This window comes from Cheilinus undulatus, linkage group 18 (genome assembly GCF_018320785.1).
Source record: "Cheilinus undulatus linkage group 18, ASM1832078v1, whole genome shotgun sequence".
NCBI classification, from domain to species: Eukaryota; Metazoa; Chordata; class Actinopteri; order Labriformes; family Labridae; genus Cheilinus; species Cheilinus undulatus.
In genome coordinates this window covers 4109129-4130271 of record NC_054882.1, presented here as the reverse complement: position 1 = coordinate 4130271, position 21143 = coordinate 4109129, and the positions used below count along the sequence as shown (strand labels likewise).

The 21143-nt window shown below is 40.0% G+C and overlaps 2 protein-coding genes across 5 annotated transcripts in view; both read right to left on the bottom strand.

Annotated features, from left to right (window-relative positions):
* slc8a3 (solute carrier family 8 member 3) overlaps positions 1–17427 on the bottom strand; it is a 240700-nt gene extending 223273 nt beyond the window's left edge. For 2 of the 3 annotated variants that reach the window (XM_041812574.1, XM_041812577.1), the window contains exon 1: positions 17294–17421. The gene's annotated coding sequence lies outside the window, so the exon portion shown is untranslated. Of the gene's footprint in view, positions 1–6896; positions 7032–17293 lie in introns of those variants that run through there. The other variant, XR_005993291.1, reaches the window with a different exon arrangement.
* Positions 17428–20011: 2584 nt separating this feature from the next.
* The window catches only part of actn1 (actinin, alpha 1), a 103187-nt gene continuing 102055 nt past the window's right edge, over positions 20012–21143 (bottom strand). For both annotated transcript variants that reach the window (XM_041812578.1, XM_041812579.1), the window contains exon 21: positions 20012–20590. In XM_041812578.1, coding sequence (XP_041668512.1) covers positions 20432–20590 — 159 coding nt within the window. In that variant the 3' untranslated portion in view covers positions 20012–20431. The remainder of the gene's footprint in view (positions 20591–21143) is intronic.

Below are 21143 nucleotides of genomic sequence, written 5' to 3'. Positions count from 1 at the left end.
TAACATACAGCAGGTGCCTATCTATTATTTTGGCCCCTGCCCCTCACATACCCCAAGATAAATGGAAGATTTTGCAAGCACAGCTATTGTTAAAAGACATAAAACTGAGCATTACAGCAAATATTCACTGAAATATTTCTGCATTTATGATCTTATTGTTGCACATTGCCTATTCTCATGCAGGACTTGTATGCACACACTCTTTCTGCTAAGCAGGGCTGATTATTTTCCACATAATACTACACAGCCCTGACCACTGTGTGCTAATAAAGCCCCTCATATAAAACCCTGACAGTCCACAAATATACAGAGAGGGGGCTGCACATGCTGCTCAGCTCTCACACTGACTGAACGGACTCTGAGCTCAGAGAAATCAACAGAGAGGACTATTAGCACACATGTAGGAGCGCTCCGTCTCTGCAGAGCGTCCCTGCTGCAGCTGAGCATTCACAGGTTCACTGGTCTGGAATATATGAGCAGGGGAGGATGGGTGAGAGAGGGATACCCGCACGGACTCTGTGACATCAGAGACAGACGACCAAGGCGAAGAAGGAGGAGTGTAAGGCTGTGGAGTCAGCGCTCATCTCCTCATCCTCCTTGTGATGCTCCATGAAAGAGAGGAGGACAGACAGAGGGGGCCAGCTTCTCTGAGGGGCCACAGACATCAACGTCTCCTGATGATGTGTGGCCCCTCGCCTGTGTCCAGCCAGGGGAAAGGAGGAAGTGACGGTGGCGATCTGAGCGCGCTCCGTCTGCCTCATTATGTGGAGAATGAAGTGAAACAGCCAGGGGGGGCATTTGTTCTGCGTGGACTACCCCTCAGCTGCCAAACGTCTGTCTATTTATAGGAATGAAACGAGAGAGCGAGAGAGGACGGGAGAGAGAGAGGGAATGAGCACAGGGGCCATCTCGGTGAGTCAGAAGGGGCAGTGAAGGTTGAGGCTCTCGCTGGCCTCGTTTCCTTTCTGAGAAAAGAGAATCAGAAAAATGCACACAGACACATCTGCATCTCTGGGCTTTCTTATAAACCACAAACAAAATTATTTGTCTCAGTTTATCTTTATTATGCTGGAAGGTTTTAAAAAATGTGAAACCATGACACCAGTGACAGACTAGGATCTAAAAAGACCCTTAGAAAAAAAAGCGCACAATATCTTTTCTAGCAAAACAACAAAATATTTGATGTTCTGCTCTCTCTCGTGTAACATTTGGGTGTCATTCTTTTCTAGATTGGTTTGCAAAAATTCCTAATTTTCTTTATTTTTGCACATTTTTCTTTTCAAAACAAGAATGACATTTAAAAAAATAATCATTACCTTTATTACAGCAATTCAGATTTAATTTTCGATATTCTCCTGAGTCCCTGAGGACATTTCTTTTCAGCTGTCCTGCAGCAAAGTAATAATTTCTGCTATTAAAATGTTCAAAATAATTTCAATAATTCACTAGAAATACTGGGAAGAATTGCTTTTAAAAATGTCAGGACTTCTCTCGCAAACATTTGAGAATTTATGTGAATATTTTAGGGAATTTGCTTGGCAATTTTCATATTACAATATTACAGTTTTTTCATGGAAATTCCAGGGATATGTTAGTTTAGTTTGGAAATTTTCTTTGGTGATTTTGCTGGGAATTTGCTTTTATTTATTTTTATTTATTTATTGGGCATTTGCAAAATTGGTTTGCATATTTCATGCAAACTCAGGAAACATATTTGTAATTTGGGGATTTTTATCAGATTTTTTATTTTATTTATTTATTGTATTTTATTTATTTATTTATTTATTTATTTTTGTTTTGGTGTTTTCAGTGAAATTTGAGAAAAATTTTCAGGAATTTGATGAGGAATTTGGGGGTGTTGTCCTCAGAGAAAAAATAGGGGCATTTCAGGGAATTTGTTTGAATGTTTTTGAAGTTTTCTGTCATTTTCATTGATTTCAGCGAGTCCTTTTGTATCCATCCATTTTCTATACCACTTATTCCGTTCTGGGTCGTGGGGGGGGCTGGAGCCTATCCCAGCTGTCATCGGGCGAGAGGCGGGACAAGCCCTGAACTGGTCGCCAGCCAATCCCAGGGCTGACATATAGAGACGGACAACCAGGCACACTCATAGTCACACCTACGGGCAATTTAGAGTCATGTCATGTTTTTACATTTTAAACTTATAAGTTTCACTTTTTATCTCAGATTTTGAGTTTTTAACTTACCATGTTGACCTTTTAATCTCTAAATCCTTTATGTTGATGCTCAGTGGTTAAATATTGACCCTGTTAGTCTCTCAGGTTAGACCCAAATTCAGAATCCGGCCCCTGCTGTGATTGAGTCTGACACCCCTGCTTCATGTCAAGCCTTAAATCAGGCTACGTCTCCATGTTTACTGAGGGAGCAAAATCTGACCTGAAATGGGCTTAAATCCATTTAGTGCGGGGCCATCAGCCTCTAAACCTGATGTGAGGACTTACTGGGGGATCCCTGGTCCATTTACTGATCTCAATATTTCATTGCAGTAACTGAACGATCTGTAATCTTGTTGAAAAATGTCTTTTTGTGGAATAAAATGGTCATAATTAATCATCATCTGGAGTGTCTGAGTGGGTTTGGAGGGGGGATGTTTTCACTCATCAGGGGCCAAAAAGGACTGAGCGCTCCTGCTGCAGAGGATTTCCCATCAGGACTCAGACAAATACATTCACAGGGATGCACATTAGTAGAGTCTTCATGTTAAAGGGGCCCTAGTGCCTGCAGGGCCCCTGGAACAGTAACAGTTAGTCTCAGGCCTTGGATCTTAACCAGCTACATGGTTCTAGTTTCTCAGCCCTCATTAGTTCTCCTGCTCGTAGAAGGCTGCTGTAAATATTGAATTTGATTTCCTCTTTTCTCAGCCATGTCCGATGAATATTTGATGGCGTTTTCTTGCATTTTCAAATCAAAAATTAAACAGCGCGTGAAGTGGGCAGGTCTTCCTCGGATTAGGGCTCGGAGTCATCATGCATCCTGACAGCCTGCCTACGATAGCACATCCACCCGCGCTGACCCACATCGGCCTCGGACCACTACGCCCGTGCTGCATCTTCATAATAACGGATCTCCTGCTTCAGCGCTTCTCTGGCCGTTCATAACACGGTTCATTTCAAGTGAGCGATAGGGAGACGATGTGAGGTGCAACGGCTCTGCACAATTAGAGAGGTAACGGACGGTTCAGCAAACATACATGCTGCAGAAAGGCCGTCTGATGGGAGGGACATTTAAGGAGGGGAAGTGATTCAACGGCACCATTTCAACCTTTACACTGCAAAACAGAGGAATCAGGCTGGTGAAAACCACCCATACAGAGCTCTACTAATGAAGCCATCTGCCTTAAAGGTGCAATACGCAGAATTTTAGCACTGCAACAATCACACAATGCACAATCTAGCACCATAACTCAATGTTTCAGTGCATAGAGGTCCTTTTGACCTGTTTAAGACTCTCAGAGGTCCCTGTGACAGAGAGAAGTGGCAAAAATGGTAATCAAAAAAGCGGCAAAAAGAAGTGTCAAAAATGTAGAAAAAAAATTACAAAAATGACAAAAAGAAGTGGCAAAAATTGTTTTTAAAAAGTGCCAAAAAGAGGTGGTCAAAATGGTAAACAAAAGTGGCAAAATCAGCAAAAAGAGTTACAACTTATTATTTCAAAGTAGCAAGATACTGGTAAAAGGGTTGAAACAGCAGGAATGTATTAAAAGTGTCAAAACAGTGGGTAAAAAAATGGGCAAAAAGGTCAAAAATGTGTATTTTTGTGCTGTTTATTCATTTTGTCTTTAACATGTAGTTAAAGTCCTCAGTCTGAGTTTTTTTGTTCCTTGACAATCAGACATCGGTGGATTTAAAGCCTGCCCAACTGAAAACTAGTCACAGTAGGTCAGCTAGTCTTTGAATGTGCCATCAGAAGGATGCATCTCCTAGATTGGGACACAGCTCTAGTTCTCAGCCATGCTTACAGTCTTCCTGAAAGCTGGCCAATCAGAGAGCAGCAGACTTAAAGGGGAAAGATAATAATCTTTTTTTGATGAGTCATTCAGGGGCGCTCAGATGGCCCAGTAGTTAGGTCATGGACCACGTAGGTAGGCAGCCCAGGCTCAAGTCTGAACTGTGGCACCTTTGATGCATGCCCCCCCCCCCGCCATCCCTACCCCTAAGCCCAGAAAACAGATCTAAGACTTAATGAGAGTCATTGGTCCTTGGATTATAAAGAGGCTGGGTTTTAGCTCAGCGACTCTCCTTTGAAGATTCTTTTACCACTGTAGATAAACTTACAGGATGCAAAAGTCAAAGTGGAGATCAGTCATTATCTCTACCCTCCTTTATCTACAAACTGCAGCGTCCTCGTCTTAGTTTTGATTTTCTGATCAGAAACAGCCTAAAGGTGAGCGATGGAGCATCCAGAGGTGTGACTGACCTCCAGCAGCAGAAACAGAAGCACACAGCAGACACTTTTACCAACATTTAGTCCTAATCTATATTTTCTATCTTATGCTGAATCACTCCATCGTTTTGTTTGGCTTTCAGCTCCGTCTGATGTTCAAAAACAGCCACAGATTTAAATTTAGATCAGTAAAACCTTTAAGAGCCGCTTGTTCGTGTCCCATAAATCCCAGATCCTGAATCTTAAAGTGGCTCAAACATCATGACCATAAAATCTGTGATTATAGGAAATGCATCCTGGGATATTTTCATCCAGACGTCTGGAGAATACTCACGACATCCTGTTTCCTAAAGTGGGCGAGGTGGAGCCGAACATACATCAGCTGTCAGTCACACAAACATTACAGACGACTGGCAGCAGAAATCATGCTCTAGGAGAGGAAAAGGTAATACTGCTCCCATTACAAATGTAATATATCCTACGCATTGCAAAGTAATAACTGTCAGAGAAACAGATTACTGTCGAGTCCCATGAAGCCTGAGGAAAGGCTGCACTGATGTCTTATTTATACTTTTAGACTTTGGACTTGTAAATCAATGCAGCACTGTTGTAAACAAAGACTCAACACATCTGCGACAAGCTTTGGAGAAAAACAACATAAAAGTAACAATTTGGATCAATGGGACATAATTTATTTAGGAATAGAAGCATACAGTGATGGATACTTTCTCTCTCTCTCTCTCTCTGTGGAGAACGGTGAAGAGAAGGACGCAAGAGTGCCATCTGCTGGTCTTTTGATTTATTACAAACTCCTGAGAGGAGGAGGAGGAGGAAGCAACGAGTGACTCCTTTATAGAGAAAACACAATCAGGATCATTCTGATACTCGGATCATTTTATACATGACATTGTGGATGAATTTCTAATGGTTAAATAAATTAATCCTAACCCTTGAAAGGGGGTACAACCGTGACAAAATCTGAAAGGAAGTAAAGAAAATGCTGTTTTAGTAAAACTTTCTATTTTGACAAAACGTATGAAATTATAAATTAGTAGTTTTATTAATTATTTTCATTGGCAATTGACCATGTAAGTGAGTTAATGCCCGACAAGGTGTCCAATTATCAGGGATTAATGGACTTTGCGGAGGCAACCGTCTGACACGCAGCAGAGGACGGTTCAGGCCTCCATGTCATCCATTAATCCCTGATAATTGGACACCTTGTCGGGCATTAACCCTTACATATTTGAGGGATATACAATAGATGTGACAGACTGAATCACAGCTTTTTAACTCAAGCACTACTCAGCTAAGACCACTTGTAGTTTAAATATTTGCCCTGATTTTGTCTTTCCACCAAACTATAGAGAACATCGATAGTGGTATCGATCAGGACTCGGATCAGCACTTTAATGTGCTGGACGTAGAATTAAAGGAATAAAAATATACCACTTGGCAATAACAACCTTTAAAATACTTTTAAAAACATAAAAATATACTTAAACTATTTAAAAATGCTGTGATTAATCATGATTCACATGGAGCGCTTCTGCTGATAAGTGATCCGACACTCTTTGACCCCGCCCCCTAACATCCTGTGACCTTGTACAGCCGTGGTGACAGTGGTGACGTCAGCGGTTGTGTGGCCGGGCTGTCAGCCAAGATGGAAAAAGAGTCTAATCTAGCATGAAGCCGTCGTGAACGACCAAAAACAATGTGTAGTCTGAGGAGCCTTTATTGCACAAATAATGAGACAGGAGTTTACTTACAAATTCTAGTTATTACTAAGAAATCTGCCAATATTTGGTTCCTTGGATGTTTACATTTATAGCTTTGTTGTAAAAGCATGTATCATTACTGTCTGAATCTCGTAGTATCATATCAAAGTTTAAAATCCTGGTATTGTGACAACACTGTCAGACTCTGGGCTGCTTTTACACTGCTGATCATGTGACGTGAATCTGATCTTTTGACTCAGATCAACATTTTTTTCACAGCATAAAACACTGAAATTTATCTATTCAGAGCTGATTTGGACCACTTTCTCATGTGAATTAGGAGGGCACTGAAGTTCTCCCAGCATTTATATATCAGATATCAGCTAAAATTATTCAGTAAACATAGATAAATAGGGTTTCAACAAAATCCAGTAAAGCAGTTACAGTTAGGGGAAATGATCTAATTTTGATTGTTTTTCCAAAATTGCGATTTAATATGCAGTTAGTTTTTAGTTCCTCACTTTAATGAAGAAAGTGATCTGTGAGAGCAGCTCAGAAGCTTTTGCACAAATCAGTCATGTAGGCTCAGAAATATCCAAAAATAAAGCCCAGGTGCTGAATGACTGGGATTTCCTATTAGGGCCAACACAAATAACAAAACAAGTCGTGTCCATGCTCTGACATCCACATATCAGCAGACGTTGGGTGCCTTTGTCACAGACTCGGCCCAGTCCTGTCCATTCTGTCCTTCTGCTCTGAGTGTATTCAGTCCGTTCAGCCTCCCGTCCTTTAGTTTGACTCTTTTTGTTTCTGCCTGGACCGCTGCTGCTCCTGGTACTCCCTCGAGTCCTCCCAGGGACGAGGGCCGCGGATGTTCTTCCAGTCCTCCAAATTCACCGCCTTCATTTTCTGCAGAGGACAGAAAACACGAGGCAAAGTTAGAAAAAAAAAGCATAAACAGGATGTGCATGCAGAGCTGGATTCTCTGACTCCATTATTTCAAAGTTAATTTAAGATTCCCTCTCTGGGTTTGTTTGATTCACTCTGAAACATCCAGATGTTAAAATTCAGACCATCTGCTGTGTCACACAGGTGAGAGGAGGCGAGCATTAAGCTGTCAGCTTTCTTCTCCTGAGCAGATTTACGGATGGTCCAGTTGTACATGTTTCACGTCCTCGCACGAAACGTGTCTAAGGTGAGTCTGACCCTTCCTGTCACTTCTTAAACTGACAGCCTGGCATTTAATTTCAGCTGCACTCCAGGGGGAACGTCTCAAAATGTCTGTGATCACACATCCAGTACTTTCAGCAGGACTGTATCACCCCAAACAGAGCTGTTAGGGTGCATTAATCACAGCTAAGATCCATCATTAGAGCGTTGACTTGTTTTCTAATCTCGAGTGACTCCATGCTTTACTGTCTCTTTCAGCACACTTTAGTTCAGCGATACTCAACATGTGGCTCTTTTGTGATGATTTGTGGCTCTTTCATTAATCGATTTTAAATATAATTCACCCTGAAAACCTTAAAAAGGGAAACTTTTTTGTCCTTTTTCACCATTTTGCCAATTTTCATACATTTAAGCTACCTTTTGCTATCAAATACTACTTTTTGCCCATTTTTGCCACTTTTTTTAAATTTTTGCCGCTTTTATCCCATTTTGCCCATTTAAGCTACCCTTTGCCATTAAATGTTTTATTTTTTTCTACTTTCTTGCCCATTTCTTCCCTTTTGAAATAAAATTCTACTTTTTTCCTACTTTTCTCCTATTTATGACACTTTTTTGCAACTTTGAACCCTTTTTTTAACCACTTTTATCCCATTTTTGCCCTTTTTCAGTTTTTCCTCCCCATTTTCACCCATTTAATTTACCTTCTGTCATTAAATACCACCTTTTCCCTAGTTTTAGCCCATTTTAGCCACTTCCTTTTGCCACTTTTTTGCCCTTTTTCACAATTTTTTTCACCATTGAAGCTACCTATAGCCATTAAATACCACTTGTTTCCTCTTTTTTCCCCATTTTTGCCACTATTGACTGCTTTGTGCCCATTTTAGTCACATTTCACTCATTTCTTTGCCACTTTTGGACCATTTTTTGCCACCTGGAACTCATTTTTTGTCAATTCTCACCCATTTTTGTTACTTTCTGACCCTTTTCTTCCCCATTTTCGCCCATTTTTGTTGCTTTTTGACCATTTTTGCCACCCTTAACGTATTGTTATTGCACATCAAGCTGTTTTTGCCACTTTTCCCCACTTAGATTGTGGCTCTTGCAAAGGTATTTGTTTTTAACCATATGGCTCTTTGGTTGAGCAGGGTTGAGTAACACTACTTAGTTAATCCGAGTCAGCATCTCTGCAGCCACAGTGATGTAAAGTAAGCCCACCTCTGCTCCTTAATCTCTCATTTCACTGTAAAAAAACTCAGCTCAGTGGAGAAGTAGAGTTTTTTTGCGAAAGATTTTTTATTCACTGAAAGTTATCAGGCTACATTTGTCAAAATACTATTTGACCCAAGCTTTAAAATCAAGCAAACATTTGAACAGCCCAGCTTTACCCTGTAAGATCTAAAAATAAACAAACTTTGGTACTTGCATACATCTACAGCTCCTATTTTCACCTTTTATAAGGAGGATGTCTGATAAAATGCTTTGTAAGAGCACATATTGTTTGTCATGACTGTTCAAACAGCTGTTCTTGGTTATTTCCATCTCACCTCGTACTCCTCCTCCAAAATGACTGACTGCCTTGCTTTGTCCACTTTGGCCTCCAGTGATGGATCCAGCTGAGAGAGAGAGAGAGCAGAAAACATAAATTACTGTTAGGAAGTTTCTGGGAGACAAACTGGCCATCATAATAAAATACATAAAGACAGACTGGAGGGTGGGCAGCAGAGTCAAGCTTGATGGCATCGTTTGTCCCCTGGTGATACGCCCAGAGACAACCGGGAGTTTTTAGGCCCTCTGGACACCCACAGCTAGACCAGAGGCTCGTGGCAACCCTTCACCTACCAGGACGGAACCCCCAAAATAAATGTGCCAGAGACCGGGGACCCAGACTGTACCTGAAGGTGGCTGAACACAGCCATGCACATTTAAGGATAGTCACGTGCAGACAAGGCCACACGTAAGGGGGGAGCATGGGGGAGCTTTCTGGGGCCCAGCCAAACTGGGGGCCAGCAAAACCATGGTCCATTGTAAAGTTAAGCCGTGGTATTTTATATTTAACCTGAATCATAACCACTCTTATCAAAGAAATACATTTTAATTCATTTTTGTAGTAAGTAGCCCTCTTAAAATGTAAATCCTTTTTTTTTTTTTAAACAGAATCAAAATACATTTATAATAGCTAAAATGGGTTAATAATGGCAAAAAATGGTGGGAAAGGTGGTGAAATTAGATTTTAAAAGTAGCAGAAATAGATTAGTAATGCCAAAAGTTAGATAAAGTGGCAAAACATTACCAAAAAATGGCAAAAATAGGTTAAAGTGGCAAAAATGGGCATATTAAGTGGTAAAGGGGGATTCAAAAGTGGCAAAGATAGGTGGAAATTAGGTGAAATGGAATGAAAATTCATATAAACTGGCAAAAAAAAGGGTTAGCTGAGGAAGAAATAGTCATAAACTGGCAAAATGGGCATATCAAATTGTGAAGTGTGGCTTAAAAAGTGGTAAAAGGGGTTAGTAGTGGCAATAATGTGTCAACAGAGCCAACAATAGGCAGAGAGTTGCAAAAGTGGCAAAATCAGGCAGAAAAAGTGTTGGAAAAGGTTTAAAATTGACAAAAATAAAATGGGTTTAGAGTTCCAAATATGTGTTAAAATTGGCAAAATTGGTGTAGAGTGGCAACAGTGTACTTCAGAAGTGTTCTTAGTTTTTTTCAAGGCATCTGAAGACCCTTTCCCAGTGTCTCAGACCACACATGTCTAAAGGCTCTGCACGGTGCTGTAGTAATACATCATCTTCCTGACTTTTGTACATTTAATGAGCTGTGCTCCAAAAATACTGAAACCTCAAAAACAGTGTAATGTGACAGTGTTACTATTTAACCTTGAATAATGTGAAAACTACAATGACTGCATTGAGGTTATATGCTCCACAAAGTAAACAAATGTTGGACAGAAAAGTGTGGTGGTGGTTCAAGATGAAGGACTTAGATGGTTCCCCGTTCTAGCTTTTACCCCACCGTTCATTTTCTAGAGCCTCCTAGCTCCGAAAGACAATGTTTGAAGGGTTAGTGCTGAATCTTCTATGAAATAGGCTTGTTTGAAATTAAATGGATCTTAATAATGCTTTAAAACAAACATTAAATTATGACATTAGATTTCCGAGACCAGTGGTTCTAAACCTTAGGGGCCAGACCCCCTTGGGGGTTGTGAGACACTGTGAGGGGGTCTCCAGATTCCCTAAAAAAAAAAATCAGATATTTTTTAAAATTACACTATTACTACTTTACACCAATTTTAACCCATTTTCATCAATTTTAACACATTTTTGCCATTTAACTCCATTTTTTGTCCATTTTAAACCTTTTCCGCCACTTTTTTTTGCCTCTTCTAAACCAATTCTTGCCTCTGTTGACCCATTATTGCACTATTAACCCCTTTTTACCAATTATCACACCCAATTAGTCCCATTTTACCCACATTTCACTATCTAATATGCCAATTTTTGCTAGTTTAACCATTTTTGCCTATATCTGCCTATTTTCTCTCTCTTGGTTAACACTTTTTTGCCAGTTTATATCAATTTTTTAATTCAATTCCATTTTTTCACCAAATTTCCACACATTATTGCCAATTTAAAGCCATTTCAGCCACTTTTGAACTCCCTTTTACCACTATTCATGCCCATTTTTTCAGCTTTAACCCATTTTTGCCAATGATATTTTTGCGATTTTTATGTAATTGATGCCACTTCTAACTCATGTCTGCTACTTTTAAAATCCAATTTCACCACTTTTTCCACCAGGTTTTTTTTTTTTGTTTTTGCCATTTTTAACCCAATTGAATTATTTTTTTAATAACAAACGGGATTTACATTTCTAAGAAGGCTATTTACTACATACATGATTTAAAAAGTTATTAGTATCTTTGATAAGAGGTTAATTATAAAATATGGATATCACAGCTTAACTTTATAATGGATCAGGATTTTGCTGACCTCCATGGGCCCCCTGTTTGGTTGGGTGCCAGGAGGCCCTCCCATTTCTCGCCCCTTATGGGTGATCTTGTCTGCAGATGATCAACCACCTTCAGGTACAGTGGGGGTCCCCGGTCTCTGGCACCATTTTTGGGGGGGGTCACAGGCTGAAAGAACCCCTGGCCTAAACTTACACACACAAAATCTAGGAGAAGGGCTAAACAGGAAGGGAAGGAGTGATTTTTGATTTAGCCATAAACGTCTTATAAGAAGGGGATAATGACCCTGACATTTTCCCTCCAAAATCTGAACAGCTCTTCCTTAAATCTAAGAGACATTTGAGCGACGTTTGAAGAAAATCCCTCGTAGCATTCTTAAGATATCACATTCACAAGAATGGACCAGGCGGATAGATGGGGGGGCAACCCTAAAGTTTAATACCTCAGGTTCTGCTGTCAGGTGAGGAAGCATAAAGGGTCAAAGTCTAAACTAGAGCATCGCCTTCAGAGCCACTATCTCAGTGTTATCCAATTAGCATTCTTCTCTCCAAATATCAAATGTAGCTGCAGACAGAGATGAGCCTGAGGACCTTTAGTCCTCCTGTCCAGGTCTGTTTGAGCCTTAAAGAAGTGAACAACACCTCTACAGCAGCTCCAAACTAATTACTCTGCTTGTTTATTCCCAGGTCTGAGGGCTGCAGAATATCCTATGGATTATTTATTTGCTGTGGTGATGCAGGCCTAATTAAAAATCAATCACAGAATTATGAAAGTCATCAGTCATCCGGGTAACAGCGGGATTATTTCCATGAAATATTAGAACTCATTAAAAGTAATGATTCAGAATGGGATTCATTTCACTCCAATTCTCAGGCAAAATCAATTTGAGCTGCAGAAACCAGGGAGTTCCATCGGACTCCGCTCCTTCTCCTTAAAAAACCTCTGACCTATAATTTTCTTTTTACTAAAACTGGTGACGTTTTGGCTAAATTAAGCGGGGTTATTTGGGGGTAAAACAGGAAAAGTTGGGTTCTTCAGGTTGGTTTGGAGCAGTGTTACTCAACCAAAGAGCCAAATTGTTGAAAAATACATTTGCAAGAGCCACAATCTAATTGGGGGAAAGTGACAAAAACAGCTTTAAGTAGCAATACCAATAAGTTAAAGGTGGCAAAAATGGTCAAAAAGCAACAAAAATGGGTGAAAATAGGGAAGATAAGGGTCAGAAAGTAGCAAAAATGGGTAAGAAGTGACAAAAAAATTAGGTACAGGTAGCATAAAAATGGTCCAAAAGTGGCAAAAAATGAGTGAAAAGTGGCAAAAATGGGCAAAATAGGAAACAGGTGGTATTTAATGGCAAAAGGTAGCTGAAATGGATGAAAAAAAAGGTGAAAAAAGGTGAAAAAGGGCAGAAATAGGATAAAAGTGGCAAAAAGAAGTGGCTAAAATGGGCAAAAACCAGTGGAAAAGTGGTATTTAATGACAAAAGGTAAATTAAGTGGGTGAAAATGGGGAGAAAAAAACGTGAAACAACGCAAAAAAATTTTTTTACATTATGTGCTTCATTATTCTGAGGAACAACAGCACTGAAATGTGCCAAAACTTCTATTAAAAAACCTGCATGCCTTTAAAAAGACAAATGACAAAGAGAGGAATGATTCCATAAAAAGTGGGAGCAAACTCTTACACACTGTGCAATTAAATACAAAAAAATGACCTAATAGTTGGTGCATACTAAACCAAGACTCAAAAAAGTTGGGACACTGTGTAAAATGTAAATAAAAACAGAATGCAGGCATGATTCTGCACTGAAAATAATTGCATGGGCTCAGGAACACTTCCTGAAATCCCCATCTGTCAACACGGCTGGCTGACATGAGTGCACAAACGACAGTTAAAGTTGAATCATGCAAATAAGAAGCCATATGTGCCAACTTTTTTGGAACTGGAGTTGTAATTTAACTTTTAACTTGTATCATGGAGAAGTTTAAAATTCTGGTATCATGACAGCATCGTTCCAACCACAGGAGGGTTAAATCCTGTGCACATTAAATCATATCTGCATGCAGAGCAGAGCTGAGTCTTTACTCCTCGGGGGTCTAAGAGGAGAGCAGCCCAGACGAGGGCCACTAGTGATGGGAGGGGGCAGCTGTGAGGGCCGGCTGCCAGGGGCTCCATGCCTCCTCTCCAACTTTGTCATCCACAGTCTAGTGCCGCCTCGCACAGACATTAATAAGAAAAGACGCCCCGGCCATCTGGCTCCCACCCAGCCGACGTTCAGCGGAGTAAAATAGCACAAAACAGCGACTCGTCTCACAGCCAGCTCGTTACAATACAACGGCTGCTAATAACGGGCTGGTCCTCTGTCACTTTAATGAATCGGCTCTGTCATTTCGTGAATTATTGGAGCTTGTTCTCACTTGTACTGACTCATTCAAATGGGTTTGACATGCCTGTCAGAGCTGTGTGCCCGCAGTGGTGGAGAGACAAATTATATCATCCAACGTCCTTCAAAATACAATAAATAAGCCTGAATCAAGCACAGAGCACATGGAAACATCTCCATAGGAGAGCTTTTTTTATACTGTCCTCACACAGCAAATCATTACTCTTACATGCAACTATTTGTCTAACCACCGGGGGGAGCCGTAGTCTAAAGGCTGAACAGAGGGGACTGTTGAAGGGCTTCCTTTGAAGGTGGAATGTGAGAATTACAGGTTACTTTTGAGATGTGACCGTCCTTTTAAGAGTTTGTTCTCTACAAACCTTTCTCTTGATCCTCTGGGCATCATAACGAATCTGTGTAAACTCTCGCAGTCCAAAGGAACCTCCAACTATGAGTAACTGAAACATTCAGAGAGAGCATGTGGTCAGTCAACAGGAGATCGACTTTTTCAACATCTTTTTCAAATTTGTCAGACAAGAAATAAATCGGGGGGGCTTTTTTCCCCAATAAACTTCTCTCAATCTTTTTATACCAACTGATGTTGCCACAGTTCACAGTTCTGTTGCTCTGAATTACACCCAGGGTTCCAACACGCTCTTAAAAATCACATTTTATGACTTTTTAAAAACTGAACTGAAAAATTAATACCACTTTTTGCTCAGTAAATGGTAGAAAATTATAGCCATGTGAGATTTGTCAGTATAACACAAGTGACTCATTTTTGATTTAATGGACTGTTTAAGAAATATCAAATGGAATCAGGCAAAAAATAACAAAATTTGATCTTTTCTTGCACATTAAATGCCTCTACTTCATAATAATACACAAACTTCTGTGTAGAAGTTAAGATGAGTGGGGGTTAAATGAAAGAGGTCTCATGTCATTTATACTGATTTTTTTTATCACAACACATTTTTACAGCTGATTCCAAATACATTAACTATTTAAAAGCAGACTAATTATTTCTCTGTCAGGGAAAAACTGGTAAAAAAAAAAAAGGGCATGCTGCATAGATTTTAATTGAGCAACCTGGTAGCCCTAAAACTTGATTAGTACTTTCCAACAGTGCAGAGTGTTTTTAATTACAGTGAGTCTGATAAAATAAGAGAGGGATCACGGGTCCTCTACCAGGGAATTTGGGACATCCAACACTGATCCCTGAATTCTGGAGAATTATTATTTTGTGGAGGAAGACGCTTAGAATCATATAAGATTAGCTACAAAATGAAAAGCGGATAAGAACATGTCATCATCAAAGTGCTTTCTAAAATTTAAGACCCCTCATTGGTTAAAAAAAAAAATTATATATATACATATATAGATAGATAGATAGATATATATATACATATATAGATAGATAGATAGATAGATAGATAGATAGATAAAAAACTTAAAACAAAAAGTAAGGCAATTTGTGTTTGGTAGATTATTTCTTTGTTGTAACAATGCTTTTTGGTAATAAATCTTATACTGTTGGAAAGCCTGTTTATTCCCCTTTTAAATGATGCCACATTTGTAAGGATTATGCATTTGTGGGATGAGCAGCAGAGCTGAGTATGTGGGTTGCGCCCATGAAAAATGTACCAAATCTTCTCTGCCAATGCCAAACAGCTGATTTTGCTGTTGCTATTGAGTCTTGTTTTGAGCTTCTGGTACCCCCTGGTGCTGCCAATCAGGTGCCTTATTAGCAGCATCTGTGAGCATGGGCCCTGCTACAGTGGTCAGTAGATGTCTGCTTCAAGAATAGGCATGCCATGTTTGGCTGATCTGGATAGGGCCCGTCGGTTGGGCAACTTCAAGCTGGTGTTCCGCAAAACCAAGTTGCGGCATTGTTTGGAGTGAACCCTAGTACCATCTCCAAACTGAAGGCCAAGTTCCATGTAACGGGGAATGTCAGAGACAGGCCAGGAAGTGGGCATACCAAGAAGACAACATCCTCAAGAATACTGCTTTCTCACCGTCAGCAAGAACTCTATCCTCCAAGATGACAACACTCGCCCCCACAGAGCGGGGTTTATCAGAGACTACCTCCAGAATTTGGGAGTGGAGAGGATGGGATGTCCTGCCAGCAGTCCTGACCTTTAACCCCACTGACCACTTGTGGGATCAGCTTGGGCGTGCTGTTCGTGCCAGAGTGACCAACACAACCACGTTGGCTGACTTGCGACAAATGCTGGTTGAAGAATGGGATGCCATCCCACAGCAGTGTGTGACCAGGCTGGTGACCAGCATGAGGAGGAGGAGCCAGGCTGTTGTGGCTGTGTATGGTTCTTCCACACACTACTGAGGCTCCTGTTTGTTAAATGAATAAACTGTTAAATTGTCAGTATGTCTTGTTTCTTCAAACTTCAATCATCCAATCCACCAAACACCCAACAAGAGTCAACGGCAGAATCAGCTGTTTGGCATTGGCAGAGAAGATCTGGCACATTTTTCATGGCCACAACCCACATACTCAGCTCTGCTGCTCATCCCACAAATGCATGATCCTTACAAATGTGGCATCATTTAAAAGGGTGATAAACAGGCTTTCTAACGGTATAAGATTTATTACCAAGAAGAATTGTTACAACAAAGAAATAATGTACCAAACACAAACTGCCTTACTTTATGTTTTAAGTTTCTATCTATCTATCTATCTATCTATCTATCTATCTATCTATCTATCTAGATACATAGATAGATAGATAGATAGATAGATAGATAGATAAATAGATAGACAGAGCTGGTAATTAATGTGAATAATACACACCCGTTCCTCTGTTACTTCCTGCTCTGTACTTCTAATTATCAACATTAAACCAACTCGTTTAACTCAAAGCCAGATCTGAATAGCTGGAGAGAAAGAACAGCGTGTCCCTAATCTAAACAGGGAATTAATTAGGCGTAATTAATAGTTCCTGCTATATAGACTAAATAATTAGAAACAGAGAAGTTCATATCGTACACTTCAACAACAGAAAAACTTCACAGTCTGACCTCAAGTCTGCAGACAGTTAGATAGCATTCAAATGCTAACTAGCTAACTAACCTTTTGACTCTCCTGCGGTGAAATCAGTAAACAGTAAAATAATTAAAGTTACTCACGAGCATAGGGACTCCATATTTCACCGTCTTGTTTTTCTGCAGCGCCCTAAAGTTAAACATGACGGTTGTTGACAGCTACAGGTCCATTTCACTGTAAAAACACAGGTCACTGATGGAGCGGATTTCCGGCACTGGCACAGGTCCGTCACCTTAAATTGTCCGTGCAGCTGTAGCAACGACGACAATGTTCCCCCTGGTGTCATCTTCGACGATAGAAGTATAAAATCTGATCTGTTTTGAGTTTGGTACGAAAATAACACTTTGAAGTGACACTGTGAATGCTTTTTTCCCCCATCATTTTCAATATAACCAGTTTTTTTTTCTCAGGCATCGCTGCACTCATTATTGATGGTTTTTACGTTGATATGTGCATTTTTCCTTTAAAATAAACATCCCAGCCGACCGGAAAACGCTGCAAATATCTTTAGATTTACCTCCCACCCCCCCACACGCTAATCTGTTGATGCATTTTAAGATCTTAATCATAATTTTCCAGAAAAATACCTGTTTGTTGACTGTGGCGTAGTTCGAATCAGCAGCCAGACCCTTCCCGAATCTTCGAGTTATTCTATGGCGGGTGCCAAACAACATTAAGGTGTATCACCTGTCAGGTGAATGATCCGACATGTACATCTGATTTAGGTGTGAGGGCGGAGCCATGGCCTGATTACCACCTGGAAAATCAGACGACAGCCTTCCTCATAGATTGTTTTTAGTTGTTTTTTGCCTACTTTTTGCATTCCTGTCCAAAATTACATTGCAAAAAAATACAGTTTTTCTTTCTTGACTATTTTGATAAACAAATTAAGATGTGAGGAATATTCAGGACATTCACACAACACTGAGAAACAATGAGGAATCTCTAGATTTTCTTTCTTCCACCGTATTTTACTATCTTATCTTTTATTGTTATTATTATTTATAAACGGTGGCCTGGAAGGACAAAATAAAATTTAAAAGTCTGAAACACTTTTAAAAAATTTGGAACAAATTTACTCTCACCAAAACATTTGAATATTTCAAAAAAAGTTATTTAAAAGGGCAAAGACTTGATGAAATGACAAAACAAAGTCAGATTTTATAAAACAATTTACTAAAAGTCCAATTCAAAAATAATTCTATTCAATTAAACAATTTTTCATAATGTGAAACAAAATTACAACGTCTGAAACACTTAAAAAATATTTTTACATTTCATGAAACAAATTTGAAATCTTAACAAAGACACTTAAAACTTTAAATTTACATTTTAAATTTCTATTTTGTCATTTGGGAAAGTGTTTTGCTCGTGTACATTTGTTTTATGAAATCTTGAAATGTTTTGGTTGAATTAAAATTGTTTCAAGCTTTGTAAAATTGACTTCTTTTTTTTTTTGCACTTTTAGGCCACCATATGTCTACCTTCTCTCTCGATTGTCACCTTCCCTTGCTGCTTTCTGGCGTCTTAATCTTCCCTTTACCCTCAATCCTGATGATGTCCATCTCTTTCCTTCCATTCTTGGACTGATTTATAGTCTGCCTTCATCGTGCAGCTGCTGAAGACTTTATCCATTGTTGTCTGGGTGGAGAAAATGCATTGGGGTTGTTTGCTTTGACAAATAAAATACCATTAGTGGGTCTCAGGTGTCCAAAAAGGCATTTTCAAGGATGTCACCACATGGGGGCGCAAAAGGACAGAGAATTCACACTAGCTTCAGCGTTGTGCAATGGAGGAACAGTAACACTGACATTGTGCTACAGATTTTGTTATTTAAGAGCAGGGGTTCTCAACCTTTTCAGCCCGCTCCCCCAGAATAAAGGCGCCAGAGACCGGGACCCCCACTGTACCTGAAGGTGGTTGAACACAGCCATGAACATTCAAGAACAGACATGTGCAGACAAGGCCACCCATAAAGAGGGATAAGGGGAAAGGTTTCTGGGACCCAGCCAAACTGGGGGCCCATGGAGGTCAGGAAAATCATGATCCATTCTGAAGTTAAGCTGTGAAAACCATATTTCATATTTGACCTAAATAATAACCACTTTTACCAAGGAAAAACAAATATCTCTTTCTATTCATGTGTAGTAAATAGCCTTCTTAAAAAGAACTTTTGTTAAAAAACATAACTAAAATGGGTGAAAATTGCTTAAATTAGATAATAATGGCAAGAAATTGTAAAAAAGGTGTTGAAATTGGATTTTTAAAGAACATAAATGGGTTAAAAGTGGCAAAAAAATAACCAAAAATTGATTAAATTGGCAAAAACGGGCACAAAAAGTAGTAAAAGGGGATTAAAAAGTGGTTGAAATGGCTTTTAAGTGCAAAAAATTGGGGCAAATTAGGTGGACTGGGATGAGAAATTAAATTAAATCGGCAAAATTGGGTTGACTGTGGTAAATTGGGCAAAAAGGGGTATAAAAAGTGGTTAATAGGGGCAATAATGGGGCAACAATAGGCAGAAAATGGCAAGAATTGGTTTAGAAGTGACAAAAACAGGCAGAAAAAAGTGGTGGAAAGTGTATAAAATTGACACAAGTGGGTTTCAAGTGGCAAAAATGTGCTAAAATTGGCCAAATCTGTGTTATAAAGTGATGAAGTGATTAAAATTTGGTAAAATTGGTGCAAAGTGGCAACAGTGTAATTTAAAAAAACAATTTTTTTTTTAAAGGCATCTGGTGACCCCATCTTAGAGTCCCGCGACCCCAAATGGGGTCCCGACCCTAAGGTTGAGAACCACTGTTTTAGAGGACAGCAGCTTTAATGGTCAAACTCGCACTACTGAAACCCTCTGTGAACTCTGCAATGGAAACAAACTGTGGATTCCATGACTCATATCCAGGCAAAAATACCTTGTATGTACAGAAGTGTGCACCTGCCCAACCATTACACCAATAGGGATTGTAATGACATTGCATTTAAGTCCATGCACTTTAATATGGAGTGTTTTGGTTTTCTGCAGCAAGTTTTTTTTTAACGACATTTGCAGTGGTTCTTCTCTGATGCAATGCTTTGAACTTTGCATGAACTTTGCACACGTTCTTCCTGAATATACAGCACTTTTTCTCATGTTATTTGCTTGGGCTGCAGCAGATCCATTGTCAGCAACTTTAAGTATAGAAATATACAGTGGAATAAAAAAGAACCTGCCATGATAAGGTACTTTGGGTCAGAGTCAGCCAAAAAGCTGTCTAAGAGAATCCAATGAAACATTTCTGCAGCAAACAGAGAAAAGGAAGAGAGAGTATAGCAATTTTCCTTTATTACAATTTTTCGTCTCTTATTTTCAATCAGGTGAAGAAAAATACCTTTTTTGTTCAGTATAATAAAATATGTTAACTTTATTCATTTTATGAAGAAAAACAATGACAACAAGAAAATAAAAACAGAAACAAACATTTCTCTCTCCCTCTTTGTAAACCTGGAGAGCTGCTGCATTGCGTGGGAAGCAAATACAACGAAGACAGAGTGTGAGGGAGCAGGGAGGAGGAGGGGGAGGAGGAGACGGAGGGTAATGACAAAAAGATAAGGCCAGAGACGTACAAAAAATGAGCATAGTAGGACAGGAGTGTGGTGGCGGGCGGGCGGGGTGGGCGGGCGGAGGACGTGGCGGTGATCAGAGCAGGTAGGCTGGTGGTCCCGGGTCAGGACGACTGACAGAGAGTTCACAGGTCGCTTTCTCCGTACAGAGCGGTGGAGAATGACATGTAGTCGAGGGCTCCGGGCACGGCGTCCGGGCCGGTGTAGGGCGCCATGCGGGCTATGCAGTACTCCGCCTGGTCTGGAGGCAGCTCCCGGCGCAGCTCGTCGGCTAGAATGTAGTTCTGTGGAACAGGAGAAAATAATCATTCCTGAGTGGCACAACTTTAAAATATTTATTTCTGCTTCCATGAAAATGATCCAACATTTCTCTACAGCTTTTGTTAATACCGATCACCCTGACAATCAACTGTCCACCGCAAAATGACACTTTCAGCAACTTTGGCACTCAAGCATCACCTTGAAACCTTTTCTGTAAATCCAGGAACACAAGTCCAGTTAAAAGTCTATGCAGGTCTATTTCTGCTCTTCTGTGTTAACTAGGAGGCTGTCTGCAGAAGTCACATGTTAAAAAGGTCAGAATTTATGAGCACCCAACATAAGCAGAAAGTTTGCCCACAACATATGGAAGGGCCAGCTGGGAGGATGCCTGGCAACGGCCTGGAGCTGCACAATGGCCATCAGGAGACGGAGCAGCGCCAAGACTGGCAAAGTGCCGAACCTGCGAAAGCTCCCATACCTGACCTGACGGTGTATGGAGGTGAGCTTGGTTTTTTCAACTCATTTTCATTTTAAAGGATTGATTTATGCACATTAATAGGAGATGGCTGATAGGAT